Source organism: Mytilus edulis, chromosome 3, assembly GCF_963676685.1.
Source record: "Mytilus edulis chromosome 3, xbMytEdul2.2, whole genome shotgun sequence".
Lineage (NCBI taxonomy): Eukaryota > Metazoa > Mollusca > Bivalvia > Mytilida > Mytilidae > Mytilus > Mytilus edulis.
Window position 1 is genome coordinate 16,065,865 of NC_092346.1, and position 23,135 is coordinate 16,088,999.

Sequence of the window (23,135 nt, forward strand, 5' to 3'; positions counted from 1 at the left end):
TAAGCTTTTATTTTATTTTATCTAAATTGAATTCAAGAAAATATAGAAATATGATAAGACTATCAGTAATTATTTTAACCGGTTGTTAGTTGGTTTCCTAATTATCCTCTATAATTATTTTAGTTCATTTAATTTCCCTTTATAAATCTTCCATACCTAATTTTGCTTAAAATTCATTTTTCATTATACATCTTAAAGTAAAGTCAACAATACTGCTACATTACTGGTGTATCAGTAATGTACCAGTATTGCTGTTTTTTGTGGGTTTTTTTTTTTGTGTGCATGTGACTGTCTTTCTTTAAGTTACAATACTGGTATTAAATTTGTATACCAGTATTGTATTACCTCTCAGTTGCGGTATATTGACACTAAAACTTTTGTTTAGTTTAAATGTATGAGTCTGTGATTACATGTAGGTCCGTTAAAGTGGAACCAATAATGCTATGCCATTGATATTTGGTATGCAAATGTAATGGCATCTCCGAGTTTCATTTCCATGAAGATTATATGAACACAGCACTCATTATGGATTATGGATGATTGACTTTGATACGATACGTTTCATAGTTTAAACAGAACGACTTATGGAAAGACGACAAGGGTATTTGGTATGCAGTTGTATACTACTAACATAATTTAGAGATACACGCAATTATTCCGACAGCCCATTAGTCCTTCAGCTAATTAGTCCGACAACCCATTGTTCCGACAGCCCATTGCTGCGACAAGCCATCAGTCCGACACCCCAAAAGTCCGACAACCCATTGCTCCAACAGCCTATTTAATTCGACAACCCATTAGTCCCACACTTAAGAAATAAATATTGGGCGGTATCAGTGTAAAAAAAATGTCTGTCTTAGTGTCTATATATATATCATAACGTATATATGTTATATACAGAAATCGTGTATGTATATACCATTGTTAATGTGCAGAATTATTTCCGTATGGATTGACTTCGGATTCCGTATATACGGAAATTAGACGTAACAGTTCATAGCTAACTTAAATCCAGACAATTGACAATCATACCACCTCTTCTTATTTGTATGTGCAGAATTGGAATTAGTTAAACTGCATTTTATAGTTGTTTGTATATATTATTGTATATATTGTTTGTATATTTGTACTATTACACAACTGCATTGTAGTCCAGGTTTGGGGAGGGTTGGCTCCTTCAGACATGTTTAACTCCGCCACATTCTGTATGTGCATATCCCTAGTCATGAGCCTGTAGATAAGTGGTTGTCGTTGGTTCATGTATGTTATATATGTTTTTACGGAAATTGTTGTTATTAAGGTGGTACTCAACACCTTAACTAAAATTAATTTGGCTCGTTTATTTTTCTTCAAATTTTGACAAAATATTTACTATGATGCTTTGACAAGAATAATAAATTTTCAAAAAAATTGAACCAACCGTTTAATCAGAAAAAGTACACTGGTTATATAGCAGTTTGACGAACTCTTATTTTGATCATTGAGAAGCTTAATATTCCCTTAACAACACAACGTCATTAAAACGTTCTGCTGATTTTAAAGAGTTATCTCCCTGTAGTGTTAGGTACCACCTTAATAGGTCGTTAGTTTTCTCAATTTAATTATTTCATACGGTCATGACGGCGACTCAATGTGGGTTTAACGACATTTATTACCCATGCACGTGTCGGGACCTTTTATAACAGACTATACGGTATGAATTTTTCTCACCATGAAGGCCGTACGGTTTCCTTTGATTCTTACATCCACTTCAGTTTAACTTTGGTGGATATTTGCCTCATTGACAAGCAATTACTGTAAATTCAGAAATTATTGCATGCATTTATTATTGCGAATTTTGAAGAAACGACAAAAATGCGAGATTTTTTATTCGATTTTAAGATCTGCATAAAGACATGTGTACCAGATATCAAAATGCGAGTTCTTATTATTGCGATACTCACACAGTCGCATTATTCGCAATAATAAAAACCTTGCAATAATTTCTGAATTAAAAGTACCACATCTCACTTTTTTTTATAAAGGGTTACTACTGAAGAACGATAAAATTGACACTACCCAAATTGGTACTTGATTTGAGTGTTGTGGTAAAAAGTCCTGTGTTTATATTTTATAAAATTTGGTTGAGACAAATTATACTTCAGTTATATATAGAGAACGGAAACGAAAAATGTAGCATGTTTTCAATTTGTAAAGGGGCATAACTCTAGAACAATTACAGAGGCGCCACTAAAACTCAAAATTGACCTGTGTTGTATGGTAATACGCAAATGTGTAGATGTTTCATAATATTTGGTTGAGGCAAACTAGAGTGGGAGAACAGAAACCAACTTTTGGACGGACGAACGGACGTACAGACGGACACGAGTAAAACTTTTGAGCCAAAAAAAAAGGGGAACGAGGGTAAGGATTCTGAGTATTTGCAATCAGCATGTGTATCAACACAAGGCACTGAGCTATATATCCCGTAAGAGAAGTATAAAGGAATCTAAACGGACAACTACAAATATTATCGAGAACGAAGTTGCTCTTTTATAGAAAAATCAACCGGTACAATTATTATAGATGCATTGTCGGAATAATGAGCTGTCGGAGTATTGGTCTGTCGGGTGTTAAAATTAGGCAATCTCAACTAGCTTTATCAAGCGGGCATATATCTATCTATGTATCTATCTATGTATAACACTAATATGAAAATATGAAAAAATCTATAATAAAGAATAATGGCAGACATCAAGTATTATGCAAACTGGGTCAGATACCTATAAGTAAATTATATGCTATTTTTCTGGAGTGTGATAAAATTTCTTTTTTTAGCCCATTTTATGAATACACCCGTATTATTACAGCCTTTTGTCATCACAGGCTTTTTCCTATTATTGATAAACCTGAAAATCATAAACGACATTTTCTCAAATTAAAATATATAAATAGAGGTATTGATTTTATTAATTTGTCTAGCATATTCAATGACTCTTCTGTCTATAGCTTAATACCTCCATATTTTGATAATATAGAACAACCCATTATTTCGTATTCTTATAAAAAAACAAGCAGAAATTTGATTTTCAATTATACGTCAATTACAACAGACGTCAATATAGAAAATAATGTTCCTTCCACTTGAGATTGCGAAACATCTAGTTTTAAATATGTTCCCTATGGTCATGTTATCACAGGAGACCTCAACATCGTCGATGACCGTGAAGTCATAACTTTTCTAAAGAAAGGACCGAAATACCGTCCTCCATCTACAATAGATTGGAAACAGTGTCGTCAGGTCATTAAAGACGCTCTGTCTGCCTATTGTAAAAATTGGTGCAAACGTGAAAAATCCGATAAAAAATCTTTAGACAGTTATTTGAATAAAATTATGAATACGGTTGATATTCGAATATCTCATTTAGAAAACAATTCTGAAATTAATAATAGGAACCATGATATACCCATTTCTAGAATAAAAAACAAACTCAAGGTACTCGCAGAGCGGTTTGTGTTCGTACCGGCAGACAAGGCAGCAAATAATGTAGTGGTGGTGTGACGCATATACTACACGAAAGTTCTTCAAAACGAAATTATCAATTCCTCTACATTCAGGTCAGTGCGCACCACAGAGAGTCAAATCGTTAACAAGCATACCACTGCCACTGCCCAGCTTAAAGCATCTTCCGAACATTTGAAAGTCCCTACCATGTACTGGTTACCGAAATTACACAAAAAACCATTTAAATTCCGTTTCATCTCCGCTTCCAGTAAGTGTTCTACTACTAATCTATCAGTGCTTCTAACCACCTCCCTTACTACTATCAAAGAACTGGTTATTAACTTTTGTAATAAAGCTTATGAAAATAATGGTATTAATTATTTTTGGAGTGTTAAAAATTCTTTAGAGGTTTTAGATAAAATACATGCTTTCAATGGTCCTTACAATTCTGTTGACAGTTATGATTTTTCTACTCTGTACACTACACTTCCACACAATCTTATAAAGAAAAAGTTTTTGTATTTGATAAAATGGTCTTTCGAAAAATCTCATTGTAATTGTATTTGCTGTAACTCGTTTAAGGCCTTTTTCTGTAACGAAAAGGGAAAGTATGCTAGATACACTTACTGGAAATGTGAGGATATGATTGAAGCTTTAAACTTTCTGCTTGATAACATTTATGTACGTTTCGGCGATAAAGTGTATCGTCAGGTAGTAGGTATTCCTATGGGCACCAACTGTGCCCCTTTAATAGCAGATTTATTTCTATATTGCTATGAATCTCAGTTTATGACCAAACTCAGTAAAGACCCATCATTGTTACATTTGGTTGATACATTCAAAAATACCTACCGTTATCTGGATGATATTTTTTCGTTGAATAATCCAGAGTTCTCTAAATATACTTCAGAAATTTACCCAAACGAACTTACTTTAACTAAATCTAACATAAACAGCAGCAGTTGTCCTTTTCTAGATTTAGACATTTCAATTTCAAACGGGAAACTTCACACTAAAATTTACGACAAAAGAGACGATTTTTCATTTCCTATTGTTAATTTTCCTTTTTTAGACGGCGATGTGCCTTTGGCTCCATCATACGGTGTTTATATATCGCAACTCGTTCGGTTTGCCCGTGTGTGTTCTGATGTCATAGATTTTAACGAACGTAATCAATGCATCACTGGTAAATTGTTGTGTCAGGGATTTCGATACCATAAATTACTTAAAACTTTTACTAAATTCTTTCATAGATACAAAGATTTGATTAGTAAATTTGGCTATACCTGTAGAAAGCTTATTAAAAATGGTATTTCACATCCTAAATTTTATGGTAATATTGTACTTAAAGCGAGGAAATCACTATGTGATCCTTGTAAACTCATCGAACCTTTAAACAAACTTATAAGTAAGGGTTATCGTACCAATATTGTAATAAGATCTCTGAATATAGTTCACATTGGCACTAATATTGATATTGTCATTAGCAAATTAAAACATAACTAAATTTCATTATCTTTTGAGGCGAGATGTATAGAGACACAGACACGTTAACTTTTATTTCTATAGAAGTCGCTCTTCACTATACTACTACCTGTCGATACATTTATTTTTGGCATTGCACAAGTCATGTCTTCTTTGACTATTAATGACGTTAAAATACTAAATCCCTGTGATGTGTTTTAGTCGATTTTAGTCTCTGATGCATGATTTTTTATTATTAATTGGTTTTGGCTTTTAACTAGCTGTCAGTAACTGCGAGTACTCTCAAATCGTATTTTCTTGTTAATTCGACCTGTTGATACTGTTTATAATGCTTTTTTGTCATTTTTTATTTATACGGATCTTGTCTGTACACCAGCTTTGATTATTTGTAATATCTTCACTTATTCTTACAACATTTGTATAAACTTCAAGATTATAAAAAAACCGGTTTTTTTCTAAAGTGAACATTGATTGGTTAAATATTTCTCAGTCATGTCCTGTTTTTGAATTTGTTTGTTAGCTTTTTGGTCATGAATGTTTGTCTCTAATATTTAATTAACTGTGCATTTGTATTCAGATATCGCAGATCAAATTTATTCGTTCATTGTTTTATCATACGTTTTTTGATTGAGTTAAGTCTGCCAATTGATATTTTATCGTATGTTTTTCTTTGTTGTGATGTTATGCTATTGTTTCAGAAAAAGGGAGAAGGTTTGGATCCATTAAAACGTTTAATCCCGCTGCAAATGTTTGCACCTGTCCTAAGTCAGGAATCTGATGTACAGTAGTTGTCGTTTGTTTATGTAATATATACGTGTTTCTCGTTTCTCGTTTTGTTTATATAGATTAGACCGTTGGTTTTCCCGTTTGAATGGTTTTACACTAGTAATTTTGGGGCCCTTTATAGCTTGTTGTTCGGTGTGAGCTAAGGCTCCGTGTTGAAGGCCGTACTTTAACCTATAATGGTTTACTTTTTAAATTGTTATTTGTATGGAGAGTTGTCTCATTGGCACTCACACCACATCTTCCTATATCTATAACACTAATATGTGTTTATCGACCGTGCAAGGGCTGTATAGCAAGTCAAGGTCGTAAAAAACTTCCATTTGTTGTATTGTATTTATATGTAATCGTTAATTGGAGTTGGTATTTCAAGGAATGTTCAGCTTGTTTCCGAATCACATATTGTGTATTTTGTATGATGATATGTTTGTAAATCACCTTAATAATATGCACTGGGGTAAAGCTGATGACCGTAACTGCATTCACGGTCATCCCAAGATGTCGGATGAAAAATTAGGTCAGTTTCTGTATTGTCTGTTAAAGTGTTTCTATATCATTTTCTTTACAAATCATACATTGAAACGATGTAAATTTATAAAAGAATCACTCGGAAATCACTAATTACTTCCGAGAAATGTGCATGAAACGGGAAATTCGATTTGAAAAAATCGCCAAGATGACCGTAAATCACAATCGAGATGACCGTAACAGAATCAGAGATTCACAACAAGGCTGACCGTAACTGCTTTTAAGATGACCGTAATTTGTAAATGATGACCGTAACTATTAAAGGATGACCCTCAATCCTAAGAAATATCCGTATTTATATAACTATCTTTTTATATCAAATGATTAATCGTGTTGGTATACACATATTAATATGAGAGTTTTATCCTATAGGTAGAAGAAAATAAGACGTGCTTCAAATGCAAAGATTACCATATGTATCTTTTTTACAGTAGAGGGTTTAATTTTTAAAATGAATTTGACAAAAGACATGCAAATGAACAGAAAGGGAAAAAATGCTACAAAAGCGCGATAAAATGACACCTTACAAGCATAATGAAAAAAATGCGGTGCACAGCCTTCAACTGCTCGACAAAAGATTTGGTTTTGTTTCTGGGATTCCTTTAAAAGACATATAATAAATACACATTTTTAAAAATGCCAAAAATTTGCATGTACACCTATTGATATTATATCGTCTTTCATTTTGTCATGCAAATAAAATAACAGAAACATTTTGAAAATATCATTCGAATAAACTAGTGAGCTCCAGCAAAGTAGATCCTTAAAATAGTATTGTACGAAAAGCGTATCATAAGGCGGAACGTTGTCAATTTGTATATATACAGAAATGTTATTCATACAGTCAGGATTCTACTTCTTCAAAATTATCTCCCCATTACGCCAGTTCATGCTCACAATCGTAGAAATGGAAGCCATTGTAGGGATGACGCTCTGCCAATTTTGCTCTTGAAAACTGATAAATTTATCCACATAGCACCATTACGATCGATCGTTATACGTCAGTTATATTTTAAATGACAAATGTATCTACTAGCTAATGAGCATTAGTTAATGATTTTGTCTGCATTGATTCAACTTAAAAATATTGTCTGTTCGGATGTCAGATGGAATTTTTGAAAATTCTTAAGCATTTAAAAAAATTCTAATTAAATATTTCGTGGAAGGGCAGACTAAACATTTTTCAGTAGTTGAAGATTATAAACCCTAGTTATCACACACAAGAAAATCATATTTTTTTTCTAAGATATCCATTTTCTTCATTCAAATTAAAAGACTGTCGTCAAGTACTTTTAGAAAAAATAGCTATTCGAACACACCTACTCTGTTTTTGTGATTCTTTAGATAGGTATCTCACTTGACCCATATATTTCATCTTTTCGTACTGTCATTTTTTTACGTTATAAAGTCAACCTGTAGCTTTGATATATAATAATGATAGAATCTGAAGCGAGATGTTATATAAAATACTCTTGCTTTGTACGTTTTAAAGACAAAATATACACCCCAAACATGCCCTAACATAAAAAGGTGCACTCGATTTTTCTCGTTTCGATACAATCGTTACCTGTTCGGGGAATTTTTTCTTGATTCACATAATGGAAGGACAGACACGAAAATTTCTGAACTAAAAGATTGATATGTTCTCCGTCCGTGATAAAAAAAAAAATCGGAGGTTATGCATTTTCTACATCCAACTTATAGATACTATATATAAAAAAGAAGATGTGGTATTATTGCCAATGAGACAACTATCCAGAAAATACCAAAATGACACAAACATTAACAACTATAGGTAACCGTAAGGCCTTTAACAATGAGCAAAGCCCATACTGCATAGTCAGCTATAAAAGGCCCCGATAAGAACCATGTCGTCGACTTGATATCTTATTGTTTTGCATTACTATGTAATAGATACATTGAAAACTTATGCAAATGGTGTTTTTAAAATAAGAAAATTGTCGTTTTATTTGTTTCTATTAACTTTTTAAAATTGTGTTACTATATCAAACATTACAGTTAACATTTATCGCTTTCTCGATAAACACAGAGCTTCGATTCTTTTGTTCTATTTCAAAAGTGTTTCCGCCTGCATATATCAAGACAAATTAAGATTTTAATCTGCTTCCTCTGGAACCCTACACATGGGCTCGATTACCAAATATTCGTATGTATTATTAATGTTTTTAATGCTCCACTTATTGGCATTATGTTTTTCTGGTCTGTGCGTACGTTCGTCCGTTCGTCTGTTTGTTTGTCCGTTTGTCCAGCTTCAAGTTAAATAAAATTGAAACTTAGTACACATTTTCCCCTATGGTATGATCTTTTTAATTCTAATGCCAAATTACAGTTTTATCCCATTTTCATAGTCCACTAAACATAGAAAATGATAGTGTAGATAAGGCATCCGTGTACTAGCTATATAGGGACATATTCATGTTTCTTCAAATTTTCGTCGTATCGCTGTCAATTTGTGTTAAAATTTTAACGTCGATATCAATAAATATTTCATTGTTTACGAGAAAAATGCAATTTACGGTCATCCTTTACAAGTTACGGTCATCTTTTTACCAATCACGGTCATCCTTGTTTTATGTTACGGTCATCTTGAAAATATTTTGATTATGATTTACGGTCATCTTAACGATTTTTTCAAATCGAATTTCCCGTTTCATGCACATTTCTCGGAAGTAATTAGTGATTTTCGAGTGATTCTTATATAAATTTACATCGTTTCAATGTATGATTTGTAAAGAAAATGATATAGAAACACTTTAACAGACAATACAGAAACTGACCTAATTTTTCATGCGACATCTTGGGATGACCGTGAATGCAGTTACGGTCATCAGCTTTACCCCAGTGAATATGTATAAAGCTTTGTTATCAGCATTACTTGTGTGGATAATTCTGTGATCACCTCAGTCGTTTACGCCTATATATTCATGAGTGTTTGGTACTTCTATGGAGCATGCAATGATTGCTGCAATATAGTTCATTTATACGCACTTTGTGACAATACAATTAAATAATTGGCAATTTGGATTTTTTTTAGACTTTTGCGTTATAAAATACATGCGGGTTATGTCAAATATAAACATACAAATTACCGATACAAGTAACTAAACAAACTTGTTTATGTATTGGCCCACTATATATCATCGGATAAGTTAGTGGACACAATTGCTGAAAATATATGGTTTAAACTCTTTGACGTTTAAATTTGTGCAAAAAGTACAACCTCAGGGTTTACTTTTCAAGGCAAACGTAACAAAATAAAGATAGAACACTAACTCGACATTTGACATTCGGCCTTTTCCTCGAAACAAACATTTGTGGAATGGTGGATGGTTTCATTGATTGCTTTATTGATTGATTGGTGGACAAGATTATTTTTTTTGCAACAAGCAACGCACGAAGGTTTATCTATTAATACAATTAACGGTACCAATTTTCTTGCACCAGATGTGCATTTCGACAATACATGTCTCTTCAGTGATGACCAAGGGACCGAAACCTGATGGATTGTCTCACTTCGGTATGTTGATGACCTGTGAGGACATCCTATTTTTAAAGAATGAGTTTGTTTTAGCAAGTTAAGATTCTATTTTTATAAATGCTTGCTCGGCTGTTTAGACACGGGAAGAATCATATTCGTTTTCTTCTTAATTTTGTTCAATTCATTATTGAAAATTTGCATGCAAGATGGCACCTTTTTTGTTAAAACTTAGTACCTTCCGATTCAGTTACTTGTAAAGGCGTTTGTTTGATGATAAGTAAAAGAAACGTGCATCTACAACCTTCAAAAGCTCATCAATTAGGATTTGCTTCGTTATATTAAGAAGAGTTACATCTCGAGAACATATATTACCTCTGTGATGCTCCCAGCCAAAACATTTTTTATAAAATTTAGGCCAACAAATATTGAAAAAGAAACTTAAATCAAAACGGCAAAAACACCACCATAATACCCAGTAAGAAATAAGATCTACGCATCGGAACTACAGATTCCAGCGTACTGTTTACGAGTAAACACGTGTTGCATGCCATAGAATAGTTCCCTCTTCATGTATACCTTATTTCAAATACTTTAATGGGATTACTATCTGTAGTATATCACATTGTCATGTTGGTCTTGTTAATGTTGATGTTTCATTGGAGCCATGAGAAGCAGACAAATATAAAACGCAAGACAAAGGCGTTGACTATTATCTTGCTCAAATTGCAAGACTAGTCTGTATTGCTAATTTGGATGCATATTTTGTACTTATGTGAAATACATATTGATTCAGACAGAATGTAGACGATCCAACCTCCAAGTATTCGAAGAATGAGAAATTAAGTATACCCCATAGAGAGACAACATGCCTATAACAAGGACTGCTTCGTACACGGACACTCATACCACATCTTATATATCTATTATGTGAAGATGTTAATTTTTCTCACAAATAAGAATATGCACGTCATCTTCATAAATATTGCAAACTGTGTTTATAGATGTTAAGTCAAATAAGCAAAAACAAACTCCATATTAAAATATATGGTCGCACTGTTGACGAAAGGGTCAGAAAAATACTAAAAATTAGGAAACTGCAGTTACATTACAAGTGTATATATAATAATTACGTATTGGTTTCTTTCATGACATAGTGTCAAGTACGCGAATGAACGGCGGATTTCCGTATAGGTTATACGAATTTGTGGACTTCCTAAGCATATATAGGGTCACCAATTTGCGTGAGTTTTTCGTTTCTTAGTTTAGCTCAGTATAGCGAGTTTGTAGTGCTCGTTTCGTTTCCTTATTGTATAAAGCCTTTTCCGTGATTTTAATTGTATTTAAGTGCAATTGCGATGTAAACGTGTTACTCTTTATAAAAAAAAATATATATATAATAAAATGTTATCAATTTTGATGATCATTCACGCGGCATATTGGTCCTCTACACTAGCATTCTTTAATTGATCGGTTTTCTGTTTTTTTACATCCATTCTGAAATTTAAAAATAACACATTTAGCACTTTATATCATCAATGTAACTCATCTTCGACAGTTCGTACAACACAAAACTATATGAATTTGATATAAAGTGATAAAAAAACATGTTTTATTTTACCTTGCATTTTAAGAAAAGCAGTCACGTTTATTTTGATAATACAAATACTAAACTAAAGACGCGATATTCTCATTTTAAATTTGGAAAATGTCACAAAAGACGCACTATTATATAGTCATTTACATTCTCATTTACGCATTTCTCACTGGTGCGTGATAGTTATAATATGCAAGAGAATCAATATATTTCAAAAGTATTTCAAAACATTCTTTTTACAGATTTTTTTTAATAATTATTCACAGATACTTATTGACGCCATAACGATAAGTGAAGAGCAGTCTTGTTATTTTTCTCAACTAAACCGTTTCTGATGTTCGATTTTATGTGTAGAGAGAAACATATCGGACCAAAAGTAAAAAATACTTACATTTCTATAACCTCTTCCCTCCTCCTTTTGGCGCGAATATTTGTATTATTTACAAATTGGCCAGAAGGGAACACTGACATTAGCATAATTTTTGGGATGTTATAATATTCATCCTGTACTTCTATTATATTGCTGAAATTCAAAAACAAAACCTATATTAATTTATATGAAATAGTATGTGCAAAACATTGCCTTTTATATCTCCTTTTTCACACTATTACATTTATTTTACTCCCATCGAGCTATATCACGTTTATCTTAAAATCTAAAAAAAACAACATTATAGTTTCATAAACTTTACGTAGAAGTTTTATGGTCATTGCGGACGGCTTTTTCGTGAGACTTGGAAATTCCATTGTGTATTAAGATAAACGATTGAAAGTAAATATTTAACATTTTTCCTATATTATTGGTGGTCTTCATCTTCAAGGAGTGCCCAACCTTTTAATGTTTCTCTTACAAATATTGGTTACCTTGAAGAAAACATTTAGGACAAATACTTTTGACCTGTGTACAAATGTAAATGATATTTAGAAGTTCAAAACCTTCCATCAATAGAAATACACAAAATATTGAATGGAAAATTAGAAACAGAAACTTTGGTATTTCTCACTATGTTTTAAATGAATTTTTCAATTTTACAGATATATTTTCTCTATAGTGTTTCCGAAAAGTTGTTTTTAAAAAAACTTTCGCTTAACTCGAGAACTTCCTACGCATTCATTAAATTACACACTAATATTTTATGTATGGCAATGCGAAAGATATCGTTACTACCATGAAAATTAGCACTAAATGAAATGTCCTAGGGGAAATTCAGTTTGGAAACTTGGAATATTCCAGTAAAAAAAATGATTAATTTATTAAATTGTAAGCACAATTGTTTTGTACTAGATGCAAGCTTTAAAAACTCAAATTATCAAAGAAATTTAGCTACAAATGAAATTAAAACCAATCAAACGCTCAAGCAATTCAAAAATTCTTAAAAGGGTCGGCACAAGTGTCGTGCGATACGTTAAGCTATTAAATTGGGCTTTGCTGGGTTTTTTTTCTACGTACAAAAACAAAATCTTTCTTCACGATAGCAATAAAATAAAATGACGTGCCGCCAGGGAAAACGTACCTTTCAAACGAAACCGACTCAACCACTCCGTCAAATATTCCCGTCTCCTCTACTCTGTCTTCCAATAACTGCAATACAAATTAATTTCTGCTTTACTAAATACTAAATCATATTTAAAAAAAGATCTAATTCCTTGAATCAAGCTTTTGAATACATCCATCAAATATATATATATATATATATATAATAAGGAGGTATATGGGGAGGGTGGAGATCGCGCGAGGGCTGTATAGCCATGCAAGGTCGTTAAAATCGCCCATCATATCATCAAACATGTTCAACACCGCCGTATTATTGCGTCCGTCCAAAGTATAAGGAGCCTCTTGCCTTTACAAGTCTTGAATGGGTTTTTAATGATTTTTAATTTTTTTTATTTAGAGTTTAGTATAAGGTTCATTGACGTTCTTCGTTTGATCAAAGGATGAAACGTAACGAAAAAAGATGAAAACGAATAAGTATACGAAATACCTCAAAGGTTGTTGATGGAGAGGCGTTATAGCACCTGCAATCTTGGAAATCATATGTTGGTACACTTTTGATGTGGTACATCTTTCCGGCCTGGAGATGGCAGCCACCAACAGTATCTGTCACTCCATTCCAGGCCGTCAACTTGGCTGTACGGCCACTATACTTGAGGATTATTTCTCTCCTCTTTCATCCATTGGCTATCTGTATTTCACCTATCTACAATTCATTAATATTAAAGTTAACTTAGTTGGAATCAACTGTCCATCTCCATTCAATTGTAAAAGGTTATTATAGTATCAGATGAAAATAAATGTATATACATTTTACAGTTTCTTGATTTTGAAAAAAAAGTATAACATTGAAACTAAAAGGTCGTTATCACTTTATAATCACAGCGAACATTTGAAAGATTGGGATTTGATTTTGTAACTACTAGCAAAAATTGTCATATATACACACTCAAAACACAGGGAAATTATCGAGAGAATAAAAATAGCATTATTGATACGAAAAATCAAAGCTGTGGTTAAAATGTTATTTTGCACAGAAGGCGTTTCAAACAAAAGATATGTTGCATAGAAGAATACTATTGTAAAACTGATAGAATATAAAGTTGAAGAGCCCAAAAGTCTCATTTCTCTGGATTGAACAATATATGAACATGCATGTTGGTTACTATGTTATTCGTATTATAACATATTTGGCTAACATATAGTTAAAATATGTTATTTTCTGTGGATATTACTCTGAAATAGTCGGTTTATATTGCCACTAATAGGTAAAGGCATATCGACTTTTAATACATACACTTGTAATGCCAACTTTCTCCAAAGAAATTCGGACCCCATTGGATATGGATGCCGCTTGGTCTATGGTATACACTGGGGCACCTGAGGGGGGGGGGGTGGTTAAAAAATTGTCCTTTCAAACCCACCTCAGTTTGGTTGAGGGGACTACTTGTTTTCATTATCTGAAATAAGGAATTCGTGATGTAGTTTGTTACTATTTCATGGATATTGAAACTAATGTTGTACTAGTTTATCAAACAAATAAGTACAAACAATGTCTTATCTAAAAGACTATATGTACCATTTTTTCAACATCTTGATGCATTCAATAAACTTAAACATTCTAAACCCCATCCCTGAACATATTGGAGTCTTCATTAAACAGTCTTTAGAACTGAGGGAGTCAGACCCGTGTCAGGCAAGGTTATGATGGTGTTTTTAATATACATTTATAAGTTATACATTTATAATTGAACTCTTAATGTTCTATTATTTCACTGTATTGCATTGTATTACATTGTATTTCATGGTTTGCATTCATTTTTTGTATTACATTGTATTTCATTGTATTGCATTGTATTGTATAAAAATTGTTTGATTGTATATCTTGACCCTTATGGGTGTAATTTTGCAATAAAGATTATTATTATGTAAAAGAGAGGTGTAATTTAGATAAATTCATATTTGGATCTTTGAATTTGAACACCGAAATGCTAAAATAATGTATATGTATTACTACAACACCTTCTGCTATGCTGTCACATAGTTTGTGTTATGTTTGTAATTATGTATTTTATGTATTATTGATATTTATGCAATTCAAATGTATACCTATAGTTTACATATAGACTTTGGTAATAAAAATTCATATTACTAGTAACGTCTGCCTATTTTGCTTCAAAATCTGTAAGACTTCAAAGGTTGAGATCTCACAAACATGTTAAACCCCGCCGCATTGTTGCGCCTGTCCCAAGTCAGGAGCCTTTGGCCTTTGTTAGTCTTGTAAATTATTTTAATTTTAGTTTCTTGTGTACAATTTGGAAATTAGTATGGCGTTCATTATCCCTGAACTAGTGTTTATTTGTTTAGGGGACAGCTGAAGGACGCCTCCGGGTGCGGGAATTTCTCGCTACATTGAAGACCTATTGGTGACCTTCTGCTGTTGTTTTTTTCTATGGTCGGGTTGTTGTCTTTTTGGCACATTCCCCAATTTTATTCAAAAATTATTTCTTTGATTGCATATAAGGGTAGACCTTACTTTTTATAAAATGAATATATATATATATAAGGTTGATTGTCTAGACACTTAATATATACTAGAACACACCCGCGAAATCGCGGGCATTCAGAGCGTAGTTTCAAGTATGTAAAGTGTTGTTTTCTGGTTTGAATTGTTTTACATTGTCAGTTCGGGGCCTTTTGAAGCTGAGTATGTGGCATGGGCTTTGCTCGTTGTTGAAGGTCGTACGGTGACCTATAGTTATTAATTTCTGTGTCATATTGGTCTCTTGTGGAGAGTTGTCTCAACATGGCAATCATACCACATCTTTTTTTTGTAATCAATGAATTTTGTAAAAGATTTAATGACTGGAGAATTTCAGAAAAGGTATCAAAAGTTCACAAGAGTATTTTTAGCGCTTATCTGTATATTATGAACATTCATTACTATATAAATATAGTGTATTTACTTTCAATTCTAAGTTTACTAATCGATCCATGGTGGTCATTGATATAGTATACAGACCCTCTCTATTTAATAAACTCTGTGACCGCCGTAGATAGTAAACTTGAAAATGATAGCAGATAGAATTCTGAAAATACACTTTATTCTTTGTATATGTATGTTCAAAGTATACAGAAGAACGCAAACCGGAAGTCTAATCTGACTTAAAATTTTGTCCAATGACGGGACAATATCCGGATGCCTTTTTTCTCGTTTTTCTCCCAAAATAACTTAATCTGAATAATCATATGAATGGATGACAAATACGACTATGCACTGTACCTATAGGACACAGAGGCGTGTTGATTAATTAAGTGTGGAAAGGAGAGAAGCGACACCAAAAATGAGGTCTTCTCGTTTAATAGTATAGATATTTATATATACACACAATACATATTAACAGATAATATCAAAGACGAAAATTAAAAGGTAATTGCAAGTTGTTAATGAAATTTGCAAAACATTATAAACAGAATATTTGTCCCCTTTATGCAAAGAATAGGTTTTGTTTCTTTCGTAAACAGAATATTTAATGTTCCCTTTATGCAAAGAATAGGGTTTTGTTTCTTTCGAAATTTTTAAACTTTTACTTGAACTCTAGATTCACGTCATGTCCTTCGCGACTTAAATTTTCAACTTTAAATATTTCTTTATACAACTTACAACTGTGTCCGGCCTAATCATATAGCCGTATGTTGTGTCATAATGTATTTTGATGAATTTGATCTGGTCGTCTCTGTTTAGCTGCTGGGCTTTTTTTCTTTGAAAGTTGCAATCTGACATATTTTGTTGTCAACAATTGCCCATGCTGTATACTTAAGGGATTTGCCTTCAGGGGAGAATTTACTCCTGACTGGAAAAGACACTACGTCTTCCATGATATATGCTTTGACACTCTGAAATAAAGAAAAGTTTTCCTAAAACTTTTTAAAATAGAATGGGGCTCAGTCAAACACGACACAATTAAATGTTAAAACGAAATAGTTTATGACTTGAAATAGATTAATTTCAACTTATTTTACATAAATTGAAGACGTAAGCATGGATTAAAGAAGCAAAAAATATCATTAGATTGGCGAGGATGGAACACGCATTTCTATTCTGCGTGTATTGGGGGAGCAATAGCCTAACCATGACGCTATCAACTCATGTGTAAAAGTAATAATAGTTTAAAAGTAATATTTATACATTTTATTTAGACATATAGAAATAAAAAATAAAAATTCCTAAAACTAAAATTGAATGGGCCTCAGTCAAACACGACACAATTAAATGTTAAAAAGAAATAGTTTATGACTTGAAATAGATTAATTTCAACTTATTGTACATAAATTGAAGACGCATGGATTAAAGAAGCAATTAAACATTGTTAATAGATTGGCGAAGTTGGAACACGCACGTGTTTATTATCTATATGTACCATTGAAGACCATGAGTCTAACCATTAGGCCATCACCTCATTCTAACATATGTGTTGAAAGTAATATTTATACATTAGACATATAAAAAAAAAAAAATAAATAAAACTAAAATTGAAAGAGCCTCAGTCAAACACGACACAATTAAATGTTAAAAAGAAATAGTATACGACTTGAAATAGATTAATTTCAACTTATGAGGCTTGTATAGGGTATATTGGGATACGGGATATTTGCCATTTTAATTTTAGGGATATGGGATATTTGTCCTATTAAATGGGATATGGGATATTGATGCATTTTTAGGGATATCGAATTTTGCAAATGAAAAAAATGTGGAAATAAAAAGTTTTTGTGAGACTACCATCATGTTTGTGTCTACATGTGGTTTTGAAATTGCAGATTTTTCAACTTTTTGGGACGGGGCCATTCGTGTCGCTTTGACGCATCTAGTTTATATCTATATATGCTTGCATGACAGTCGGCAGTCTTCGGAGGTCAATTCGATAGTTAATTAGTTGGCGTCTAGACTTTAATACACACAGAACGATAAAACATATCATCGAGGCAATGCCTTGTAAATTGTTTATTTTAGACATTTTATAATTTGGATATATAATATACGTTGTACTATGTTAAATCGGTGAACAAGAATTTGACAGCCAATGCCCCTTTAAATGAATCTAATTGGCAGTAATGTTGAGAATCTAGTTGTCTTGTGATTTCTGTTGTGTAGTCTAGTCTGTCTGAAATAACACAATTTTAATTGTATTTGCCTTTTTTATTACTATTGTTTCAGCATTTTTCAAATTGCGTAGTGCTGTTCTTTCTCCATTAGCAAGATTGTTTTTCAACATTTTTTTCTATTGGTAGAAAAGATAATTCAAACTTTGTTAGATCGATATAATTTTCCAACGTATGGCACGTAGAAGCAGATTTATATTAGTATTGTCTAGCAAATTCATTGTAGTCTTTTAGTTTTAAGTATAGACATTTTTGCTTGATGGCGTTGGTATAAATTTCAAGACTTTCACCCACAGGATATATTACTGATTTGATCATTTGCGTTTTAATAGATTAACTACATGTTTTTTTGCTGCATATATATTATATTCATTCCGTTCTTTTTTTTTATTGTAGAATCTGATTTTTATACTACCGCCAATATAAATTTGGGATCGTATAATGATATGATGTCGTCGATTGTCTGCGTCGTCGTCCAAAGACACATTTGGATTCCGGACAATAAATTTAGTTTAAGTGAATGGATCTCTATGACATTTTTTAAGAAGATTCAATTCCACAAAAGGAAGGTTGAAATTGATTTTGGGGATGATGGTCCCAACCGTTTAGGAATTAGGGGCCCAAAAGAAGCATTTTTTTAAGTTTCAGGATAATAACGTGTGTATAAGTATTTTGATTGCTCTGAAATTGTACCACAATGTTTAATAACACAATTAGAATGTTGGGATTCATTTTTGGGGTTATGGTGCCAACATTTTAGGAATTAAGGGCCCAAAAAGGGGCCAAAAACAAGCATTTTTATATGACCGCAAAAATTGTTTGGGTTTGTATAATATGGGCGTCAAGTTGGTTACCTATTCCCTATTCCCTATTCGTTACCTATTCCCTATTCCCTATTCGTTGCCTATTCGTTACCTATTCCCTATTCCCTATTCGTTGCCTATTCGTTACCTATTCCCTATTCCCTATTCGTTACCTATTCGTAACCTATTCCCTATTCCCTATTCGTTACCTATTCGTTACCTATTCCCTATTCCCTATTCGTTGCCTATTCGTTACCTATTCCCTATTCCCTATTCGTTACCTATTCGTTACCTATTCCCTATTCCCTATTCGTTACCTATTCGTTACTTATTTGATTTTTAATATCCTTCCCCCTTTTTAATTATGGCATGGAATAGTTTAATATGGCTGCCGTTACCATGGAAACGGCACAATTGTGAAAAAAATGAGCTTTTGGTTTTTGGTGAACTGTTTGGATATGCTTCAACTCAGAATCATCATATTTTAAAACAATGTAGGTGCCCACTATATACAGGTGTTGGATGATTTTGGCGATCATTGGAATTACTATGTTGCCATGGAAACTACACCAAAATTTTCAAAATTCTAAAAATGCTCAAAACTTCATGAAACTTCACAGTAATGATGAGCAACATTGGAGTTGGAATTTCCAAAATAGGTCTTGTTACCATGGAAACAATGCAAAAAGGTCAAAAATTTCAAAAATAAGAATTTTCCGCAAACTTGATGAAACTTTACAGGAATGGTAACTGGCATAGGCAGAGTTGGATTTTGAAGTTAGAATTTTCAAAATGGCCGCCGTAACCATGGAAACAGCAAAAATATCAAAAATTCAAAATGTTCAAACTTAATGAAACTTTGCAAAAATGTTACTAGACATCTGTAGATGCTCTCTTTGACTTTGGAATTGTCAAAATGGCTGCCGCTCACCTGGTAATAGGGGGAAGGGGTGCCTTCCGTTATTGCTAGCAATTACAAATCTAGTTGTTAATAGTCTTACATATGGTAATAGTTCTGAATTGGTTGAGGTAAAATGATCTTTTTATGACCTATTTATATGTGTTTGTGCTCAACCGATCCTTTTACTTCATGTTCGATACGCATTTGTTCCTTACTTGTTTTTTACACGTTCTACCTTTTAACTGCTTTATGTCCGTATGTTTGAAGATGGATCTTGGTTCGACGGGATGAAATCACCGTGTTAGCGCTTGCGTAAAAACGAAGATGTGGTATGATTGCCAATGAGACAACACTCCACATTAGACCAAAATGACACAGAAATTATCAACTATAGATCACTGTACGGCCTTCAACAATGAGCATAGCCCAAACCGTGTAGTCACCTATAAAAGGCCCAGACATGACAACCTCATACAATTCAAACAACAAAACTGACGGCCGTATTTCATATACAAAAAAATAAACGGAAATATGTAACACAAAAACAAACGATAACTACTTAATTTCAGGCTCTTGTCTAGGGACAGGCACATACTTGCATAATGTGGTAGAGTTAAACATGTAAGCAGGGTCTACATCGTTTCGGAGCATGCTATTACCTTGTTTAATTCGTTCCATCACTCGCTTATAATTCGCTTATAATACGTGTATCTTACGTTGCACCTTTTAAAACATGATTTTCAATTGTTTTGTTGTCTCTGGTGGAAGATTTGGGCTCTTAGAGGTGATATAACTCTATAAGTGCATTTGTATCCGTTCCAGCGGTCGGATAATACCCTGTTAAATATTCGTTACTAATTCGCTTTTAAAAAGTTTGTTGTACGTTGCACCTTTTAGAAAAGGATTTCCAATTGTGTTCATATCTCTGGTGGTAATAATGTGTTCTTATAGATGAAATACCCCTATAAGCGCATATGTACTCGTTCCAGCGATCGGTTAATACCCTGTTACCTATTCGTTACCTATTCACTTATAGTACGTTTGTTGTACGTTGCACCTTTTAGAAAAGGATTTTCAATTAAATTCATATCTCTGGTGGTAACAATGTGTTCTTAGAGATGAAATGACCCCATTAGAGCGCATGTACCCGTTCCAGCGCTCGGTAAATAACCTGTTACCTATTCGTTACTTATTCGCTTTTAATGCGCAGGGTATACGGTGCACCTTGAAATAAATCGTTTTTTAATTGTGTTCAGGTCTCTGGTGGTAAGAATGTGATCTTAGAGATGAAATGACCCTATTAGCGCGCATGTACCCGTTCCAGCGCTCGGTTAATACCCTGTTACCTATTCGTTACCTATTCGTTACCTATTCGCTTATAATACATTTTTTTATACGTTTCACCTGTTAGAAAAGGATTTTCAATTATGTCCATGTCTCAGGTGGTAACAATGTGTTCTTAGAGATGAAATTACCCTATTAGCGCTCATGTACCCGTTCCAGTGCTCGGTAAATAATCTTGTTACCTATTCGTTACCTATTCGCTTTTAATGCGCGGGGTATACGCTGCAACTTGAAATAAATCGTGTTTTAATTGTGTTTATGTCTGGTGGTAACAATGTGTTCTTAGAGATGAAATGACCCCATTAGAGCGCATGTACCCGTTCCAGCGCTCGGTAAATAACCTGTTACCTATTCGTTACTTATTCGCTTTTAATGCGCGGGGTATACGGTGCACCTTGAAATAAATCGTTTTTTAATTATGTTCATGTCTCTGGTGGTAAGAATGTGTTCTTAGAGATGAAATGACCCTATTACCGCGCATGTACCCGTTCCAGCGCTCGGTTAATACCCTGTTACCTATTCGTTACCTATTCGTTACCTATTCGCTTATAATACATTTTTTTATACGTTGCACCTGTTAGATAAGGATTTTCAATTATGTCCAGGTCTCAGACGGTAACAATGTGTTCTTAGAGATGAAATGACCCCATTAGAGCGCATGTACCCGTTCCAGCGCTCGGTAAATAACCTGTTACCTATTCGTTACCTATTCGCTTTTAATGCGCGGGGTATAGGGTGCACCTTGAAATAAATCGTTTTTTAATTGTGTTCAGGTCTCTGGTGGTAATAATGTGTTCTTAGAGATGAAATTACCCTATTAGCGCGCATGTACCCGTTCCAGCGCTCGGTTAATACCCTGTTACCTATTCGTTACCTATTCGCTTATAATACATTTTTTTATACGTGGCACCTGTTAGAAAAGGATTTTCAATTATGTCCAGGTCTCATCGGTAACAATGTGTTCTTAGAGATGAAATGACCCCATTAGAGCGCATGTACCCGTTCCAGCGCTCGGTAAATAACCTGTTACCTATTCGTTACCTATTCGCTTTTAATGCGCGGGGTATACGCTGCAACTTGAAATAAATCGTGTTTTAATTGTGTTCATGTCTGGTGGTAACAATGTGTTCTTAGAGATGAAATGACCCCATTAGAGCGCATGTACCCGTTCCAGCGCTCGGTAAATAACCTGTTACCTATTCGTAACTTATTCGCTTTTAATGCGCGGGGTATACGGTGCACCTTGAAATAAATCGTTTTTTAATTGTGTTCATGTCTCTGGTGGTAAGAATGTGTTCTTAGAGATGAAATGACCCTATTAGCGCGCATGTACCCTTTCCAGCGATCGGTAAATAACCTGTTACCTATTCGTCACTTATTCGCTTTTAATGCGCGGGGTATACGCTGCACCTTGAAATAAATCGTTTTTTAATTGTGTTCAGGTCTCTGGTGGTAAGAATGTGTTCTTAGAGATGAAATTACCCTATTAGCGCGCATGTACCCGTTCCAGCGCTCGGTTAATACCCTGTTACCTATTCGTTACCTATTCGTTACCTATTCGCTTATAATACATTTTTTATACGTTTCACCTGTTAGAAAAGGATTTTCAATTATGTCCATGTCTCAGGTGGTAACAATGTGTTCTTAGAGATGAAATTACCCTATTAGCGGTCTCTAAGAACACATTGTTACCACCAGACATGAACACAATTAAAACACGATTTATTTCAAGTTGCATCGTATACCCCGCGCATTAAAAGCGAATAGGTAACGAATAGGTAACAAGATTATTTACCGAGCACTGGAACGGGTACATGAGCGCTAATAGGGTAATTTCATCTCTAAGAACACATTGTTACCACCTGAGACATGGACATAATTGAAAATCCTTTTCTAACAGGTGAAACGTATAAAAAAATGTATTATAAGCGAATAGGTCACGAATAGGTAACGAATAGGTAACAGGGTATTAACCGAGCGCTGAAACGGGTACATGCGCGCTAATAGGGTCATTTCATCTCTAAGAACACATTCTTACCACCAGAGACCTGAACACAAT

The 23,135-nt window shown here is 33.5% G+C and overlaps 1 protein-coding gene across 1 annotated transcript; it reads right to left on the minus strand.

Moving 5' to 3' along the window:
- Positions 1–11,176: 11,176 nt before the first annotated feature.
- Positions 11,177–13,698, minus strand: LOC139514795 (uncharacterized). Its single transcript, XM_071304419.1, has 4 exons — positions 13,356–13,698; positions 12,888–12,955; positions 11,765–11,896; positions 11,177–11,273 (listed from the first exon to the last, which is right to left on the minus strand). Exons 1-4 carry the CDS (start codon positions 13,434–13,436, stop codon positions 11,204–11,206), a joined length of 351 nt encoding a protein of 116 aa, XP_071160520.1. The 5' UTR covers positions 13,437–13,698; the 3' UTR covers positions 11,177–11,203.
- Positions 13,699–23,135: the final 9,437 nt, after the last annotated feature.

What these genes read in the sequence shown, in the direction of transcription:
- LOC139514795 (XM_071304419.1), bottom strand. Translation starts at nt 13,436, where the DNA reads ATGTACCACATCAAAAGTGTACCAACATATGATTTCCAAGATTGCAGG. An exon ending in GAGTCGGTTTCGTTTGAAAG is followed by an intron (nt 11,897 to 12,887) that starts GTACGTTTTCCC and finishes TTTGAATTTCAG; the next exon opens with CAATATAATAGAAGTACAGG. An exon ending in AGGGAAGAGGTTATAGAAAT is followed by an intron (nt 11,274 to 11,764) that starts GTAAGTATTTTT and finishes TTTAAATTTCAG; the next exon opens with AATGGATGTAAAAAAACAGA.